At 49.7% G+C, this 17,083-nt stretch overlaps 2 protein-coding genes across 2 annotated transcripts; both read left to right on the top strand.

The window, feature by feature from the left end:
• The first annotated feature begins 1,247 nt into the window (after nt 1-1,247).
• On the top strand, nt 1,248-10,416 carry HOXB6 (homeobox B6). The gene is made up of 3 exons (XM_027737638.2): nt 1,248-1,671; nt 8,499-9,086; nt 10,125-10,416. Exons 2-3 carry the CDS (start codon nt 8,678-8,680, stop codon nt 10,382-10,384), a joined length of 669 nt encoding a protein of 222 aa, XP_027593439.1. The 5' UTR covers nt 1,248-1,671; nt 8,499-8,677; the 3' UTR covers nt 10,385-10,416.
• Nucleotides 10,417-13,694: 3,278 nt separating this feature from the next.
• HOXB5 (homeobox B5) lies at nt 13,695-16,490 on the top strand. The gene is made up of 2 exons (XM_027737634.2): nt 13,695-14,298; nt 15,304-16,490. Exons 1-2 carry the CDS (start codon nt 13,749-13,751, stop codon nt 15,549-15,551), a joined length of 798 nt encoding a protein of 265 aa, XP_027593435.1. The 5' UTR covers nt 13,695-13,748; the 3' UTR covers nt 15,552-16,490.
• The last annotated feature ends 593 nt before the right edge of the window (nt 16,491-17,083 follow it).

Below are 17,083 nucleotides of genomic sequence, written 5' to 3'. Positions count from 1 at the left end.
AGGTTTTTTTACCCCAAATGAAGGTGCCACGTCAAAGCCCCCGCGCGTGTGCCGCAGATCCCGATCATGGGAAGCCCCGTTATTCAAGAGCAGCGGCTCTCGGGTTTTTTGGGTTTTTTTTTGGCGCCCCGAAATTCCCGCTGGAAGGGAAAATGAGGGAAATATTCCTTTTTTTTTTTTTTCCCCCTTGGTGCGGGCACTTGGAGGGAGCGCTGGGTGCACGGCGCGGAGGAGGAGGAGGAGGAGGAGGGGGGGGGGGGGGAATAGAAGCGATTCCAGAAATTTCCCGCCCCCCCCCCCTCCTGCTCGCTCCTGCGCTTGGGGGGCGAGCAGGAATTGGGGGAGAATTCCAAGGCAAAAAGGCGCCGCGGGTGGTGCCGGCGCTGCGATGGGCTAAAGGCAGGGCAGGGGTGTAGGGGTGGGGTCACCCACCTTGGCCGGGCACCCCCCGCCCCCCGCCCCGAGCTGTCGCGGGGGGACCCGGGCGGGGTCCCCGGGGGGGTTTTTGGCCGTGGGGAGCCGGGCAGGCACGAACCCCTCCGGCCCCGCTCTGCCCGGGGCATGGGCACCCCGACCACGCTTTTATCGCCTTTATTTCCCCCCTCCCCGAAACCTCCTGATTGCCCCTTTCGACAGAAAGGATCCCAACGGCGGGGAAAAAAAAAAAAGGGGAGAGCCATCCAAACTGGCGGCGAAGCCCACTGTTTTACTGTGCCTTTCCCCGCTCGAAAGCCAACCCCAACCTCGAGCTCCTTATTCTGGGGGGGCTCTTATTGTTCACAGCGCGAGGAGATATTCGATTATTTCTCCTTCCCCCCCCCCCCGGCCCCGCATCCAACCAAGGAATGGGGGGGGGGGGTGTAAAAAAAAAATCCCCGAACCCCTTTTCTATTCCTTTATTTTTGTGTTTTAAAAAAAAAAAAAAAAAAAAAAAAAAAGAAGATGGCGGCTAAGAAAAAGACTGCTGTTAAACCGGTCATGAAGAAATGCAATAAATTCCTTGTTGTTTTATGAAAATTTACAACTTTGTGATAGAACTTTATGAGTGGCTGGGTTCTGGGATTGGCCAGAGCCGGTCATGTGGACTGCTAACCGTGAACATGAACTTTTTATTATTTCCCATGTGGTTATATTGCACCATTCTTCTGTCCGCTGCACCTTGGGTCGGATCAGTGTCCTCTATAGGGCTCTCGCCTCTTTACATTTTTTTACTTTTGTGTATAAGCTCGATAGGGCTAAAACAGGGGAGAGAGGGGAGGGGGATGTGAACACACATCCACACGCACGCGGAGCCACCCACCCTCCGCGCACACACACGCGTAGCTGAACAGTTACATAGGATTTTTTTTTTTAATTATTATTATTATTATCGTTAATATTTTTAAAGAGAAAAAAAAAAAATTTCCTCCGTTAATTGGCCCGCTGCTTTGGAATCTCAGTAATAATGGAAGGGCAGAGGAGATTCTGGACGGAGTGGAGGCGATCATTTTTCACAGAGGGAAGTTACTCCATTTTCTATGCAAATGACAGAAATGCAAGAAGCTCTCACAAGTCAGAGAGGCGATCGACGGCTCTCAGGTTGGGACAATATTTGTCAGCTAACAGATAAGCAAACGCTGTCTCTCCCTCCCTAAATATTTTACCTTATGCCACAGAAATGGACGTCAAAAGGTAAGGGAATCGCACGTTTCTCTTCGTTTAATTTTTTTTTCCTTTTCCTTCGAGAAAACGCGTTTGTCAAGATGCCTTTTCTGGTTCCTTCCCCATCTCCTTCTGCCCGGGGAGGGAGGGGGGGGAGAGAAAGAAAAGGGTGGGGTGATGAAGAAGGGAGGCACTGGAAGAAATTTGGGCTGGTGGAAATCTGTTCCAGTGCTGTTTTCCCCCGCAAATGTGTAAGGCAAAGGTGAGGGAAAGAGGGAACGGGGAGAGAAAAAGGAGAATGGAGAGAAAGAAACGGAGAGAAGGAGAGAAAGAAACAGCGAAAGAAAACAGGAAAATACGAGAAAGAAAGGAAAAGAAACGGAAGCAGAGGGGGAAAATATAAGAAGGGAAATAAGAAAGAGAGAGAAGAGTGAAATAACGGTGTGGGAAGGATAAAAATGAAGCCTGTAAGGTCACCTGGAGACAGTAGGCTCGGAATGAAGGGGTTTGCAGTAGCTCGGTGACGGAGGCTTTTAGAGAGCGCCTTTAAAAAAATACCAAACCCTTTGTGGGCAGTTGTCGCGTTTTATTTTGTTCCCCCTCGCAGAATCTCTTGCCAGTTTGCCTGTCTTGAGGCGAGCCCAGTAATTTGGCGAAGTTTGTGTGGAAGCCAGTTGGGTTTTGCGTTGCTCTCCAGGGTCATTATTATGTGGGTGGTTTCTTCGGCGAGGGCAGTTCGCGGCAGTCCCCGGAATTAAGGTTCTGGAAATCAGTTGGTGAAAAAAAAAAAAAAAAAAGAAAAAAGAAAAAAAAAAAAAAAAAAGAAAAAAGAAAAGAGGGAATTAAAAAAAAAAAAAAAGAGAGGAAAAAAATAATAAGAAGAATGAAGCCAACCCAGAGCGCAGCGCTCTCATTGTAATTTCTTTTTTTAACTCCCAAATGAAGCTGACGTTGCGATGCAATAAAACCTCCTCGTATTTAATTGCGTTCTGCAGTGTTAAGGGGCTTTACGGCTTTCCCGACCGGAGTACCGGCTTGGGTTTCAGCCCCGCGGTGTGTCGGGGCTTTTCCACACCGGGTTATGTGCAAATCTCCCTCTCCTTTCCTGTCCGATACCTTAACGTTTGCCTTCCTCTAGGAAAATATTATTCCGGAGATGCCCGTCATTTTAAATGTCTTTTTTTTTTTTTTTCTTTCGCAATATTTCAATATATTTTGAAATGTAGAACTAATTGCTACCGTTACGAGGTGATTTTTAAATAAGATAATGTAAGAGCCTGTGCAAGTGTAGCGAGATTGAGCAAGAGGAGATTCATTACTTAAGCATAAACCATTTTATGACGTGACGATTTATCTCATCTAAACTGACTGCGCCTGAATATCGTGCGGACAAGAGTAAATGATCGCGAGCCGTGGAAGTAATAAACAGAAAGACATTTTTAAAAGCCATTTCTTCCCGAACCTGTTACATTTTTCATCAATCACGGGGCGGGAAAAAAAAAAAATGAACGCGGGTTCAACCGCCTGTTCTCCCTTTTCCCCCCCGATCTCTCCTCACTCGGCTTTTTCTCTTTCCTATTCGTAAGGGGGGGGATTAGAAATCAATAATTTAGTTTGTAAACCTCGCTCCGAAATGCTTTTATGCCGGTTTTACGCCGGGCAACCACTTGTGGAAACCCCGCACCTCGGTGCGGGCGGGACGGGGACCCGAGAAACCCCCGCGTGTGCTGGATGCGGGATGGGGGGGTCTGATGGTGACCGGGGGGGTCTGAACTGCTCCTGGCCGCTCTCCCCTCCCGGCATTGCCTCTCGTTTGTTTAGGAGAAGGGAATAAGAAGGGCAGAAAGGGCGGGCAGGGCCCCCCCCCGGTGCCGCCTCCCCCCCGGTGCCGCCGCCGCCGCCGCGCTGCGGGATCGCCCATTCCCCGCCGTCTGCTGCCATCTACCGTCGGCGGGCCGCCGCTCCCGGGGGGCTCCCCCGCAGCCCCTGCCCCGCCGGGGGGGTCCCTGCCCCGCCGGGGGGGTCCCTGCCCCGCAGGGGGGGTCCCTGCCCCGCAGGGCCTCCCCTGTCCCCGCAGCGCGGCCCCCCCCGGGCGGTGGAGGTGCTTTATTTTAGGCAGGGAAATGCGGGGAGGGATGGATGGATGGATGGATGGATGGATGGATGGATGGATGGATGGACGGACGGACGGACGTTATCCACAGGCTAAAAGCGCCTGGAAATACATCCAGAGGATGCGCTGAGATGGGGGCGTCTGATGCATCTCTACCCACCCCCCCCCGAGCTGTCCCAAATCTATCCATCGCCTCCCATCCTTCCATCCTTCCATCCATCCTTCCACCCATCCGTCCGTCCTTCCATCCGCCCATCCCGCCGTGTGCGCGCCCCCGGGAGATGAAAGGTGCCCGCTCGGGGGCTGTTGGGCGCCAGCCCCAGCGGAGATGTTGGAAAAGGCGCTGGGATCGTGACGTGCGAGGCTCGGGGGGGGTTGTCGGTGCGTGTGGAGGTGGCGGGGGCGCTTCGCGGCTCCTCATAAAAGGCAGAGGAGCTTTTATTTCTTTATTGCTCGCGGTGGTCATTTCGCCGGGGTCTGGAAAAGATATGTCCGGGCGCGGCCGCGGGCTTGGGGTGGTTGCCGGGGAAGGCGCTGGGAGCAGAGGCAGACGACGGATCACTTTTAAGTTACTGTAGGCTTTGAAGGGACAATGCGCGTCTGTTATTTTAAAAGGTTTCTCCCTCTCTCTCTCCCTCCCTCCCTCTCGCTTTTCTCCCTCTCGTTTTCTCCTTCTGCCACACAGTTTCCTGGCAACTGTTTACGTCTAGACTAGAGACATTTTCTCGAAGAAAGTGAGATGTCCAGGGATTATGTGAAAAAAAAAAAAAAAAGAAAAAAAGTTTCTCTCTTTTGACCAGCAACAGCCATGATTAACTTGTTCCATGCTGTAATTCCCAACACCCCCCAGCACTCGCTTCCAGCATTACATGATCCGTCTCGCCTTTTCCTCTCCTTCCCCCTGCTTTCCCCACATTATTTGACCAGCAGCCCCCCTTTCCCCTTCCCGGGAGCTGCTTTGGCGGAAATATTTGGGTCTGGGTGCATTTTGACTCCCTCAGTGTCCCTCTCTCCCTCTGGCCTCCCCCTCCTCTCCTCCACCTCCTCCCCCCCTTTTTTCCCCTTTTTGTTAATAATTAGCCGCACTCTTTAATGGAACAATGGTAGATTATTATTGCTTCTTTTCAAAGATCCCATTAACAAGGTTATTATGCGCTGCACGGGAAGTCAGGTAAATTAAACTTGCATTGCTGGAAATTAAGTTTCAGGCGGTTTTGCGCGGGGAGAACGCGGAGTTTTTTACACCTTCGGGGGTCATTGTTTTAAATACTCCAGCCCTGCAGCTCACGGCTCCGTCGGGTTTATTTTCCGATGTGATTTTGGGCGTGCATGAGCATTACAGGGGAGGCTTCACTGCTGCCAATGTCTCTCTATGTCTGAGTTCCAAGAACAAGGGGTTTTTTCAAGTGTTTTCGTGGTGTTGGCTTGAACTTTATGGCTGCAATAAGTCCCTCGGTAGGGAAACCCCCGCTGTGTTCTCACTTCAGAAGGATCGGGAATTCCAGCTCCCCATGAAAAAAAAGAGAGTTTCATTTTTTATTGGAACCAACTGCACTGAACTTTTTACCAAGTTCTCAGCGGCTTTAGCTCTCAGACAAGCAGCGCTCTGTTCTGTTTGCATTTCGAAATATTTGGGTGTTGTTTTAATCCCCTCATCTATCTGCCTGGCTCTGCTCGGTGGGCTTGATCTCCGCCGGCCAGAAAAGCCAGGCGACAAAAAGTGGGACCTTCCCGAGCGGAGAACTGGGGTTGCACATATCGTAAATACTTCTCTTTATCTTTATTTACACCCTGGCAGCTGAGTGATGTCTGTCAGGAGGGGAAAGCCGCCTTTCCCAGCGCCGTTCAATGTGTTAGACCACCTTCTGGGTTCCCCATTTTATGGCTCCTTTTTAGCAAACCTGTTTTTTGGGGAGACGAGGCCAAAAATCGAGGAAAGATGCGCCCGTCGGTGCCCTCAAAGGGCAGTGGAACTTAAGGGCTACTGTGTGAGCTGGCCTCAGCCGTTATTGCTCCTGTCCGTGCCCCTCCCGGCTGAGCCGGCGTCAAGGCGTCCAAAGAAAATACATTCGCAAAATCGGGCTCGGATTTACTTCGGACCTCAGGCGGGAGGGCGCCTGTTAAACGGCTCCCCCAATAACCCGGGGGGTTAGATTTTAAATTTCACTTTTAAAAGCTGCCGAGCCGGGAGTGGAAACCGCGTCTGCGCTTAAACATTCAATTCTCGGAGATTTAGTGCGGTTTAAGACCTCTGCTCGTATTTACATGTATCATAGGTGGCAAATCAATTAGACCGCGGGCCTGACCCTCCGGAAGACGAAAACTGTGACAGGCTTTGGGTTTGTTGTTTGGTTGTTTTGGGGTTTTTTTTCCCACCTTGGGAACCCAGTTTTCTTTTTAAACTCCCCCAAATAACCACTTATAGGGGCGTCCTTCTAAGAGGAATAGTTTTTTTGTCTATAGCGCATCTAAGATGTCAGCAATAAGCGATTAGCAAGCGGCCGCCTTCGATTAGAGCGTTTTTATTTTCTTTTAAAACACTGACCGTCGAACCACGTGAAGCGCCTGTTTCAACCACAAATTACTGCAATGAGCAGTTTTGGGATCGGGGGGTCCGAGATTCCCCCCTCCCCTCCCCCAAACTATTCGCAGGGATGTATTTGCAGAGCAATCACGAGAAGTGGGAGAAAATACGAGAGCGAACATTTTCAGCGGATGTACTCACGCGTCGAGCTATCGGGACATCCCATTTCTTTGCCCAAAAATTTGCATGCGGGGCTGCTCCTGCCAGATAATCGCTGGGTTTGCAGGGTTACAAATATTGCGTAACTCTCTAATCAGATGTGGGAGCTGTTCGGCTCCTGCAAAGCAGGAAACTTCGGGCTCTCATCCGAGCTTTTCTCTTTTTTTTTTTTTTCCTTCTTCTCTAGTCATCGTTCCCTTTCAATCTCACTTTTTTTTTTTTCCTCGCATGCCAATAAAACAGATCTACGTAAGTTTGGGTCCGTTCCATACACAAAGGGAAACTCTGCAAGAACAAATATAAAAGATATCAGTCAGAGAGGGGGGTGGAGGGTGGAAAACTACTTCCTTTGCATGTTATTTCCTTGAATTATAAGGATTACGTTTCAGTCGAAATGTTCATTGCAGCCGTGGCATGAAACAATCTTGGCTTTGCTGCTGTAAACACGATGTTTAAAATAAATTAGCTCGTAATAAGATCCCGGTTTCGTAGATACTTAAAGCTCGGTCAGAGAGAGCCGCATTGGCAGCTCTACAGCCACCGTGGAAGATGTGTAATTCTAGATTTGGAGCACACACAGCCACAGATCCGGGCAGTGGGGAATGTGTGTTCTAAGGCGCGTCATTTCACCGCGTGTCAGACCCGACGGACAGACGGCCACAAATTCGGACAGGAAACAAACCCTTGACAAAACGCCAACGAGCGGGGGACGGTCCTGGGGCCAATTTAGGTGGATTTTTTTTGGTTTGGTTTGGTTTTCCCGCGCGACGACTTTTGATTTTCCCCCTGGAAAATCTAAAGCAGGCGGCGAGCAGAGCTCCAGCTCCACCTCGGGCAAACGAGGAGCTGAAGGGGGGGATGCGCAGGTAGAGCAAAGCCCATCTCTGGCGAGCGAATCCGGCAAACCCCGGAGCAAAGTGGAGCTTTTCGGGTGGGTGGCCGGGAACCGCTCGAGACTTTCGCTGTCGTCCTTTCCAGCCTTTGAACTTTGCAAAAATCGGTGTTTTGTGAGGCGGGCGGGCTCAGAAGGGGGGGATGCAAACCCCGCGCACCTCCGAGGCACCGGCACGGCGCAGCTTTGCCCTCGATAAAAAACCTCCAGCGACATCTCGATCGGTAACAATCAATAAACTCAGCTTTGGACCGCAAGCCAAGGCTCTTTTTTAGCCATGAAAGGTCGGGGCATAGATTTGGTATTAACAAAAAAACGCAAGAGGGCACAATGCGGTGCCGGACACCGGAGGAGAGCGGGATTTAGCAAAGGATAAAGGAAATACTTCGATTTTCCATTTATCTTCCCAATCCGGAGCTTTGGCAGAAACAAGAAAGGGGAAAGATGCGATGGATGCAAAGGGAAGGTTGGGTTCAATCGAGCGCAGCTTTCCTGAGCAGGGAGTGCTAATCTATGGTAATTAGGCAAGCACGAACCGAAATAAGTTGTCAAAACCGATTTCTTCCCATACAGCAAATCTAACTCGATCGACCCCGCGGGATCCCCTCCTCGCAAAGTTCGCACAAAAAACTTTTTATTTCGTGTTTTCCTTCCCCCCCACCCCCCATCTCCTGTTTTATTTAACTCTGGCGAAGCACCCGGACATTTTAGGACGATCTGCGAACACGAGGGGTTGAAGTTTTCCGAATGCAAATAATTGACCTCCCCCCACATCCCCCCCCTTGCAGCGGGTATTTGTCCGCGTTCTATCTGTGTAAATATATATATATATAGGCGCGCACATCGCCGGCCGCGCAGACGGGCGCTCGCACACCCCCGCGCCGAGCTCCGGGGGAGGGAGGGAGGGGAAGGGAGGGGTGGAAAACACACGTTTATTTATTTATGAAGCTCCGAGCGCGCCGGGAATGTTTCTTTCGGCAGATATTATATATTTGGTTAAGGGGGTGCATTTCTGTTGTTTAAAAGGGAGGGAAAAGGGGGTGGATGGTTTGTTCTTAGGGTCCCTGGTGCAATCTCAGCTCCTCATGGGTGCTATTTTGCAACCTCAGGCGCCTGCTATTGGTCAGCCCATGATCAGATGGTTGTATTTCCTTGTGTCCCTCGCTGGCACCACGCCATCTCCCTTCAGCTAAAACCCAATCTCCGATATACTACTAATAGCTAAACCACTTGGACTATAAAACACAACAAATCATAAAGCCGGGAAAGGACGGCGAGGCTCCTTCCAATGAGTTCTTATTTTGTCAACTCGACCTTCCCGGTGAGTCTGGCGGCGGGGCAGGAGCCCTTCCTGGGACAGATCCCGCTCTATCCCTCGGGCTATGCGGATCCTTTGAGGCACTACCCCAGCACCTATGGAGCCACGGGCGTCCAGGAGAAGGGCTACACCTCCTCTCCTTACTACCAGCAGAGCAACGGAGCCTACAGCCGCGGCTCCGCCTGTGACTATGGGGCCGGCGGCTTTTTCAGGGAGAAGGACCCTCCGTGCGCCCCCCCCAGCCTGGACGAGGTGCCCTTCGCCCCCGAGCCGCGCAAGTCGGACTGCGCGCAGAGCAAAACTGTGTTCGGAGAGAGCGAGGAGCAAAAGTGTTCCGCCCCGGTTTACCCCTGGATGCAGCGGATGAACTCTTGCAATAGTGAGTTTACTCTTTTACAGAAATAAATACATCAATCTCCTCCCCCCCTTTCTTATTTGTTAACCGCCAGAGAGAGAGAGCGAGCGAGCGAGGGAAGCAGGAATAAGGTTCACTTTAGAGCCCAAACTTCCAGCGGGGAACTTGGGAGACACGAGAGGCTCCAACTTGCTCCTGACACGCACCAAAACTTCCCACCGCCGAAGTATTTTCTCCCAGCGACACCACCCCCCCCCAGAGCTAAAAACTTTGCCTCGTATTTAAATCCCAATACAGTGAATGAACGGGACATTTTTAATGTCTTCGCACGAATGACTTCTTTGCCTGCTGGGATCAATTTTTCCCCTGGTGATATTGACAATTTAAAAAAAAAAAAAAAAAAAAAAAAAAAAAAAAAAAAAAAACCAAAACACCAAACAACAACAACCAAAACAACTGGGGGAGGGGGGGGAGAAAAAATAATAGAGGCTCACTACCCTCCTTCCCATGTTTAGATGCATTTGTTGCCTTTTAAGTTCCAAATTGATGTCCATTAGCGCAGGGACATAAAGTGTTGTGTCCTCTTTAATGCGGAGTTTGGGCAGATCGATCCACTTCATTATTGCTTAAATGCTCAGATCTATTACAGTTGCCGGTAGGGTGGAAAATAGCGAGGGCGGGCGGGGGGGGGGATGCCGAGAACACCTTGCGATTTTTCATGCCGGGCTAAGATAGATCTCGCCCTGTCTGCCCAGCCCGGCGAGCGCAGCCTTAACCCCCCTCCCTGCGCGGCTCCTCCGCGGCCGCGGCCCGGCCGGGGGACCCTCGCAGGGCTCCGTTTGGAGTCGGCCAAAACCTTTGGAGGGCAGGGAGCGACCACACAGCCCTGTCCGCCATCCCCGCGGCCCCACCAAACCTCGGGGCTCCCCCTTCTTTTTGCTCTCCTTTATTCCCCTTCTCCTCCCCCCCTTCCCTCCCTATTCCCCCCTTGTTTTTTCCTCTATTTGTCTCCTACGTGTCTCCTATTTGTCTCCTGTTTTTTTTTTCCCGCGGGTGTCACAGGTTCTTCCTTCGGGCCCAGCGGCCGTCGAGGCCGCCAGACCTACACCCGCTACCAGACGCTGGAGCTGGAGAAGGAATTCCACTTCAACCGCTACCTGACCCGGCGCCGGCGGATCGAGATCGCCCATTCCCTCTGCCTGACCGAGCGGCAGATCAAAATCTGGTTCCAGAACCGCCGCATGAAGTGGAAAAAAGAGAACAAACTGCTCAACTCCTCGCAACTGAGCGCGGAGGAGGAGGAGGAGAAAACGGCGGAGTGAAAAGTATTATTTAAAAAACGCACGCAGGAAAAAAAAAAAAAAAAAAAAAAAAAAAAAAAAAAAAAAAAAAAAGAAGGAGAAATTAGGGAGTGAGTGAGGGAGTGTGAGAGCCGAGAGGATGAGGGGGGTGTGGGCTGGCTGCGGGGACAGGGAAAACCCGCACGTTGGTGGGACAAGCCCTCTGCAGCAGCGGCAACAGCCGGAAAGTTTGGGCCACCAATGCCATGGACTCGTATTCCCAGTGATCTGTCGTGTCCAGCAAAAAACAAAAGAAATCAGGCTTCTAGTTGCGTTTGGAATTCTTTTTTTTTTTCCCCTTCCTAGACCTCCCTTCCCTCCCACTCCGCCCCCCTCCTCCCCCTCGAAATGAAATAATAATAATAATAATTAAAAAGCGAAGAGAGAGCGAGAGAAGGAGGGAAAGAAAGGGAAAGAGAAAAGGCACAAAAAAAAAAAAGAAAAAAAAAACAAGGACTCCTAGCCGTGTTTCTACCCTTGGTGTCACTGTTAGTAATCTGCTAACTCTTGTATTTAATGGAAGTGCTGCAATATATGTCATTTGGGGTGTTTATTGTCCTAATTTTGTAAAAATGTTTCATGCACGGTTGACATAGGTTTGTTTTTTTTTTTTCCTTTATTTTTTTCTCCTTTGGTAAATTAATCAAGCCCTGGGGTCTTTGTAATTAGTTTTGGGGTGATTTTTTTGCCTCTTTTTTTTTTTTTTTTTTTTAAAAAAAGGAAAAATCTACTGAAAGAACGAGTACTACCTAAAAGGATGCAAAAGCAACAACAGAAAGTTCTATTTTATTAATTTTTTTGTACGTGTTGTGTTTGAAGTTTGTCTTAGGTATGAACATGGAATTCTCTAATAAAAGCGAAGTCTTCGATCTCACGCACAACCCCCCCTGTCATTATTATCGCTTTTATTGTTGTTGTCTTTCCCTTTTCCAGGGGAACTTGCCCTTCTTAAGGAGCAGAGGGTTGTAAAGAAAGCCTTTTTTTCCCTCTGTATGACAATGTCTCCTAATCTGCAAGGACAAGCAACTCCGAGCCCACGGAAGTTACAGTGGAGAGATAAATCTGGTTTTCCCTCTTTTTGTCTAATCTCAAATGGAAGACCTTTCACCAATAGTATTTCCTCGCTGACATTCTGCTTTAGTAGCGCTCTTTTTTTCTTGTTACAGTACAAAGAGTTATGACGAAACGCTCTCCATATACATAATAAATCAAGGAAACGGGCAAAAATATGCTCTCATTTATCTCCCAAAGATACCTAACATTTGCCTAGCATCTTTCAAACATCTGGTCCCTCACTTCATAGCCCCAAATCAAAGCGAAGTGTATCGCAAAAAAAAAAAAAAAAAAAAAAAAAGTCCAGATTTCCAGGGAATTGGCCCCGAGAAACGAGGAGCTTCTCAGCTCCGGGAATTCCGGCGTCCATCGGAGGTGATGGTGGTGGTGGGGTGTGAAAAAAGAAACAAAAATCTAAACTAAACCTAAGGAGCTCTTTGGAAAGAGCGGATTTTTGTCTTCCCTTGGAAGCGTTTCCAGCGGCTCCTCGGGAGAGCCGGGACTTCCCCGGGAACGGGACGGGGACCGTCCCTGCTCCGCGCCGAGGGAGCTCGTGCGAACAGCCAAACTTTTCCCGGTTGTTTTTTTGGGAATGAAACGAAAGGAGCCGCTTTTTCCGCCCGGGGATTCAGGACTGCGACCCAGCGAGCAGCCCGGCCCAGTTCGGATCCCGTTTTCTGCAGCTTCGCGGGGGGAAAACGCGACGAAACAGCATCTCCTGCCTGCCATCCCCTTTTCCCCCGCTCCCCAGCAGAAATACCTATGTATGAATGCATTCCCCCGTGCCACAAGCTGCTTTAATGTCAGTCACTTTTAAAATCAATTCATGCAGAAGCTTCACAGCTGTAGGACATTTACTATTATTGCCACGCTTTTCATTGCCCGTAATTATTATAATTATATGTCACTTTCAATATGGCGCATAATTTCCAATGAGTTGCAGACGAGCACACGAAATTCCTAAACTGCCTCGGAACAAAAAAAAAAAAAAAAAAAAAAAAAAAAAAAAAGGGGGAAAAGAAGAAATAAGAAACGGGAAAAAAAAAAAAAAAAGAAAGAAAGAAAGAAAGAAAGAAAAGAAGGAGAGAGAAAAAAAAGAAGAAGAAGGGGGGAAAAAAAGAGAAAGTAATGCTTAACAAAGCGCAGCTCTTTCCCAACGTTTTTACCAATTTCAGGGTGCTTTTGCTCCCCAATATTCCTTACAGGTTAAACAAATGGAAAGGAAAAAAACCACAATGCTGTGCCCAAAGAGGAGGCGAAACGCTCAGGAACAAGAATATCCTAAAAGCAACGTTGTCGACCAGTTCCACCGGCCGGATTTTCCCTCCTTTTCCTTTCTCCCCCCCCCCCCCCCCCCCCCCGCCCACGTCCCCCCTCCTTTTTTTTTTTATTTTATTTTATTTTTTAATTTTTGTTTTCCCCCTCCAGAATTAAGGTGCGACCTCATCGCTGGTCCCACTCTCAGCGCCCGAGAAACCTCGACTTTTTTCCGGCCGCAACCACGCGAAACGACCCCCAAAGCACCCCCACACTCTCTCAACAAGCAGCTCCTCGTTGCCCCCCTACTCCAGCACCACGAGAGAAGAAGAACCTCCCGGCGCCTCATCCCAAACTTCCCCGCCGCTTTTTTTTTATAGAAAAAGGAGGAAATCCAAGAGTTTTTCATAAAAAAAAAACGCCCAGAAGACCCACCGCCAGCGGCCAGCACAAGGCCAGCAGAACATAACACCGCCCCCCCGACTCTTTCACCCACCAGCAACCAGCACACGCGATTTTTTGGCCGATTTTTTTTTTAAATTTTTTTTTTTTTTAAGGGCAAAAAAAAAGAAAAAAAAAAAAAAAAACTTAAAAAAGAGGGGGCGGAGGGGGGGGAAAAGAGGAAAGGCCGGGGGAGGTTTGGGGGGTCTCGGGGGCCCCCCCGGAGGGGGTGCAGCTCCCCCCGGTTGCCGGCAGGTGGCGCGGTCCGCCAAGGTGGGGGGCGATGGCGGCGCCGGCGCGCCCGGGGATTTGGGGCGCCCGCGCACCGACTCCGGGCCTAAACGGCTCCGCGCTCGTCATTATTTGTAACCATAGAGCATGAATTACCTCTTGAGGTCATCAGTGAGAATTTACGACTGGTCAACAAAAGCACGTGATTCCCAAACGCACCCCCCACCCTCCCCCCATATTTGGCCGCATACATAGCAAAAACGAAGTACAGTGCATCGCTATAATTCATTAATACATCATAAATCGTCAAGCACAGGGTTATAACGACCACGAGCCACAAATCAAGCCCTCCAAAATAACCCAAATGAGCTCTTACTTTGTAAACTCGTTCTCAGGGCGCTACCCAAATGGCCCCGACTATCAGTTACTAAATTATGGGACCGGCAGTTCCATGAACGGTTCTTACAGAGATTCAAGCACCATGCATTCCAGCTCTTATGGCTACAACTACAATGGGATGGACCTTAGCATCAACCGCTCAGCCTCCTCTAGTCACTTTGGGGCTGTGGGGGAGAGCTCCCGCGGTTTCCCTTCTCCAGCTCAGGAGAGCAGGTTTAGACAGGCGTCAAGCTGCTCCTTATCTTCTCCCGACTCCCTTCCCTGCTCCAACAGCGAGAGCCATGGAGGCAAACCCGCCCCGTCCCCCTCCGACCAAGCTACTTCTGCCAGCACCACCAACACAAATTTCACAGAACTAGACGAGACCAGCGCGTCCTCGGGAGCCGACGAGGGCACTCCAATAAGCAGCAGCATCCCCCGAGCGCAGGCAGAGCCCATCGCGACCTCCACGGCAGCGACAGAAGGGCAGGCACCTCAGATATTCCCTTGGATGAGGAAACTTCACATTAGCCATGGTACAGCTACTTCTTTTTCCGTCGTTGTCGTTGTCGTTGTTTATTTTCGCACACCCCCTCTCTTTTTCTCTCGTGTTTCTTGGTTGTTTTTTTTTCTTTCCCTTTCCCCCCCCTTTTTTTTTTTCCCTCCCCACCCCCCCCACCCGGCTCCCTTTTTTTCCTCTCCTTCCTTTTATTCGGTGGAGGCGCTTTGATGAGAAACGCAGCTACTTATTGCTTTTGTATTTCTTGCTCTGATCGCTGCTTTAAAGCTGCCTCTGGCGCCTGGAAGGGGGGGTTGGGGGGGCCCTGGATTTTATTTTAGTTTCGCTATTCTCGCCGCGAAAGGGGCGCTTATTTTAAGCTCGTAGCACTGTGGGGATGGTGGGAGAAGGTAATTTAAAAATTGAGGCGAGGGGGTGTTCCTCGGGGGTGGGGGGGGAAGGAAAGAATTGACCATTAAAATGGCATTATATGCACAGATGGGTCTCTCGGCCCTTTCCTACTCTTATTTTGCCGGGTGTATTCTTGACGATCTGCTCTCGACAAAACCCAAATTGCGAGGAGATACACGGGGAATAGTGACCCCCCCCTTCCCTTCCCTTCCTTTCCCTTCCCTTCTCTTCCTCTCCCCTTCCCTTCCCGGTTTTTCTCCTGGAGACAAGAAAGCAGCACCAAACCTGACCTTCCCTGCAAACAGACCCACAAACCCCCAGGCAGAGGCGAAAAAGGGAGATTTCAGGCTCTCGCTCCTCCAGTTAAATTACGAATATTGAGTCGGGAATGTCGGTTCCGGAGGGGCCAAGGGTGGGGGGGTTTACACGTGTCTGGGGGTGTGGGAGAAAGAGGAGGCGAGGGGGGGGGGGCTGTTATTTGGGGAATAAGCAGCTTTCCAAGCTGCAGGAGCGAGGCGAATATTTTACCTCGGTTTAAAAAAAAAAAAAAAAAATAGTCTTTAAAAAAAATAAAATAAAATTCTAGCAGAAAGCCAAAAACCCAAACCCCGCTGTTGTCCGTGTTATTCAGACATGACTGGACCAGACGGGAAGAGGGCGAGGACAGCGTACACTCGCTACCAGACCCTGGAGTTGGAAAAGGAATTCCACTTCAATAGATATCTCACCCGCAGGAGGAGAATAGAGATCGCTCACGCTCTCTGCCTCTCCGAGCGCCAGATCAAAATCTGGTTCCAGAACAGGAGGATGAAATGGAAGAAGGATAATAAACTGAAAAGCATGAGCTTGGCCTCGGCGGGCAGCGCCTTTCAGCCATAAATTCTCGAGGAGGAATTCTCGAGGAGAAAGAAGAGGAGGCGAGAAAAGAAATCACGGAAATAAATAAATAAAGCGCCGCAGATCTTAGTTCCCGAGTACTGTACAGTGAGGCACCTTCTTTTCGGCATGTTGTTGATATTCTAAAACGACTCGTATGGTACCGTTGTCCCAGGACTGAGTTCATGTCTTGTTCCGTTTTGGGGTTTTGTTTTTTTTAAAAAAAAAAAATCTTTTTTTTTTTTCCTTAATTAAATTTTATTTCCAGATGCTCCTCATGCTCTTGTTGTTCTTATAAATGTTATGTGTCCGTGCTCTCTTGATGCTTTCTGGAAAGCCAGCATGTGTTCTGTGAGCCCTTTAAATGTTATAACTTATTTATAAATTGAGAACAGATACGACTGTTTGTTTATTTGTTGGGATTTTTTTTTTCCCCTCTTTTCTGAGTTTACTGCTTTTGGGTGAGTTCTTCTCTGCCTAAGCTAAAATCGGGGGTTCCTGCACTACAGTCGCAGAAAAAAAAAAAAAGTCTAAAAAACCAAACAAAAATGTAAAAAATGGGGGGGAAAAAGAAAAAAAAAAAAAAAAAGAAGCAACTCTTGTATCTTTCTGTCTTAAAATTGTCCAGTCTGTGTTTTAGTCCAAACTTCAGGCCAGGATTTCTAATCCCAGGCTAATTCCGAGACGTACTCTTAGACGTGGCTAAACTTCACTATTAAAAGGAGGAAAAAAAAAATGTATAAAATCGGACCAACAATGGAGTGCTCTAATGTTTGTAAATACTAGAAATATTTCTGATGTGACTAATAGCCGGGTTGTAGTGGGCAGAGTGAATGCAATGTTATGTGTAAAAATGGCATCTGTCATGTCTAGCTGCCTGTTAGTACTTTGCCAATAAGCTTTTTGTATTTGTTTGTAGCTTTACTTGAAGTCAAATAAACGTTTCTCCTACTCACAAAGGCTCCCGCTCGCACTTTATCCCCAAGCCCGGGGACTGAAGCCGGGGAGACGCCTGGCACGGGGCCGGGAGCGCTCGGCAGAGCTGCAGCCTCTCCTGGGCACCCCTGGCAGCTCCCAAACCCCGAATATCCGCAGCAAACCCACCTTTCCGGCACCGCGCGCGGGAATAAAACACGAGGCTTCGCGCTGCCCCAAACGCCGCCTCACCCCAAAACAACACAGGCGTCCCCCCCACCCCCTCCCCAACACCCCGCACCGCCAGAACCGCTCTCGAGTCCTCCGAGTTGCACCAACGCGCTTTAAACCCCTTCCCCGGCAGATTTCCGCGCGTCCCGAGGAACTGTCAGACAGAAACCAGGCGCGTTTCCAAAGCCAGAGGTACCACAGACACAGCCACGGCCACGGAAAACTGCGCTCGAGAGAATCGCGGGGGGGAGAGATGGGTTAGAGACACGGAACGCGCCTGGAAATCCCACAGTCCTGGGCTAAGCTCAGCTCTCCGCTGCTTCTCCTCCTCGCTTTATTGTGCTTTTACCTCTTTAGGCTCCGGCTTAACACGTAAATAAGAGCTCGCA

The sequence above is a fragment of the Pipra filicauda genome, unplaced genomic scaffold (genome assembly GCF_003945595.2).
Source record: "Pipra filicauda isolate LSUMZ 115617 unplaced genomic scaffold, ASM394559v2 scaffold524_size386432_pilon, whole genome shotgun sequence".
NCBI classification, from domain to species: Eukaryota; Metazoa; Chordata; class Aves; order Passeriformes; family Pipridae; genus Pipra; species Pipra filicauda.
Note: the sequence above shows the minus strand (reverse complement) of the source record. Positions and strands in the feature narration are given on the sequence as shown.

Coding starts and splice junctions, on each gene's coding strand:
- HOXB6 (XM_027737638.2), top strand. CDS start 8,678: ATGAGTTCTTATTTTGTCAACTCGACCTTCCCGGTGAGTCTGGCGGCG. Junction 9,087..10,124: donor GCGGATGAACTCTTGCAATA/GTGAGTTTACTC, acceptor CGGGTGTCACAG/GTTCTTCCTTCGGGCCCAGC.
- HOXB5 (XM_027737634.2), top strand. CDS start 13,749: ATGAGCTCTTACTTTGTAAACTCGTTCTCAGGGCGCTACCCAAATGGC. Junction 14,299..15,303: donor GAAACTTCACATTAGCCATG/GTACAGCTACTT, acceptor CGTGTTATTCAG/ACATGACTGGACCAGACGGG.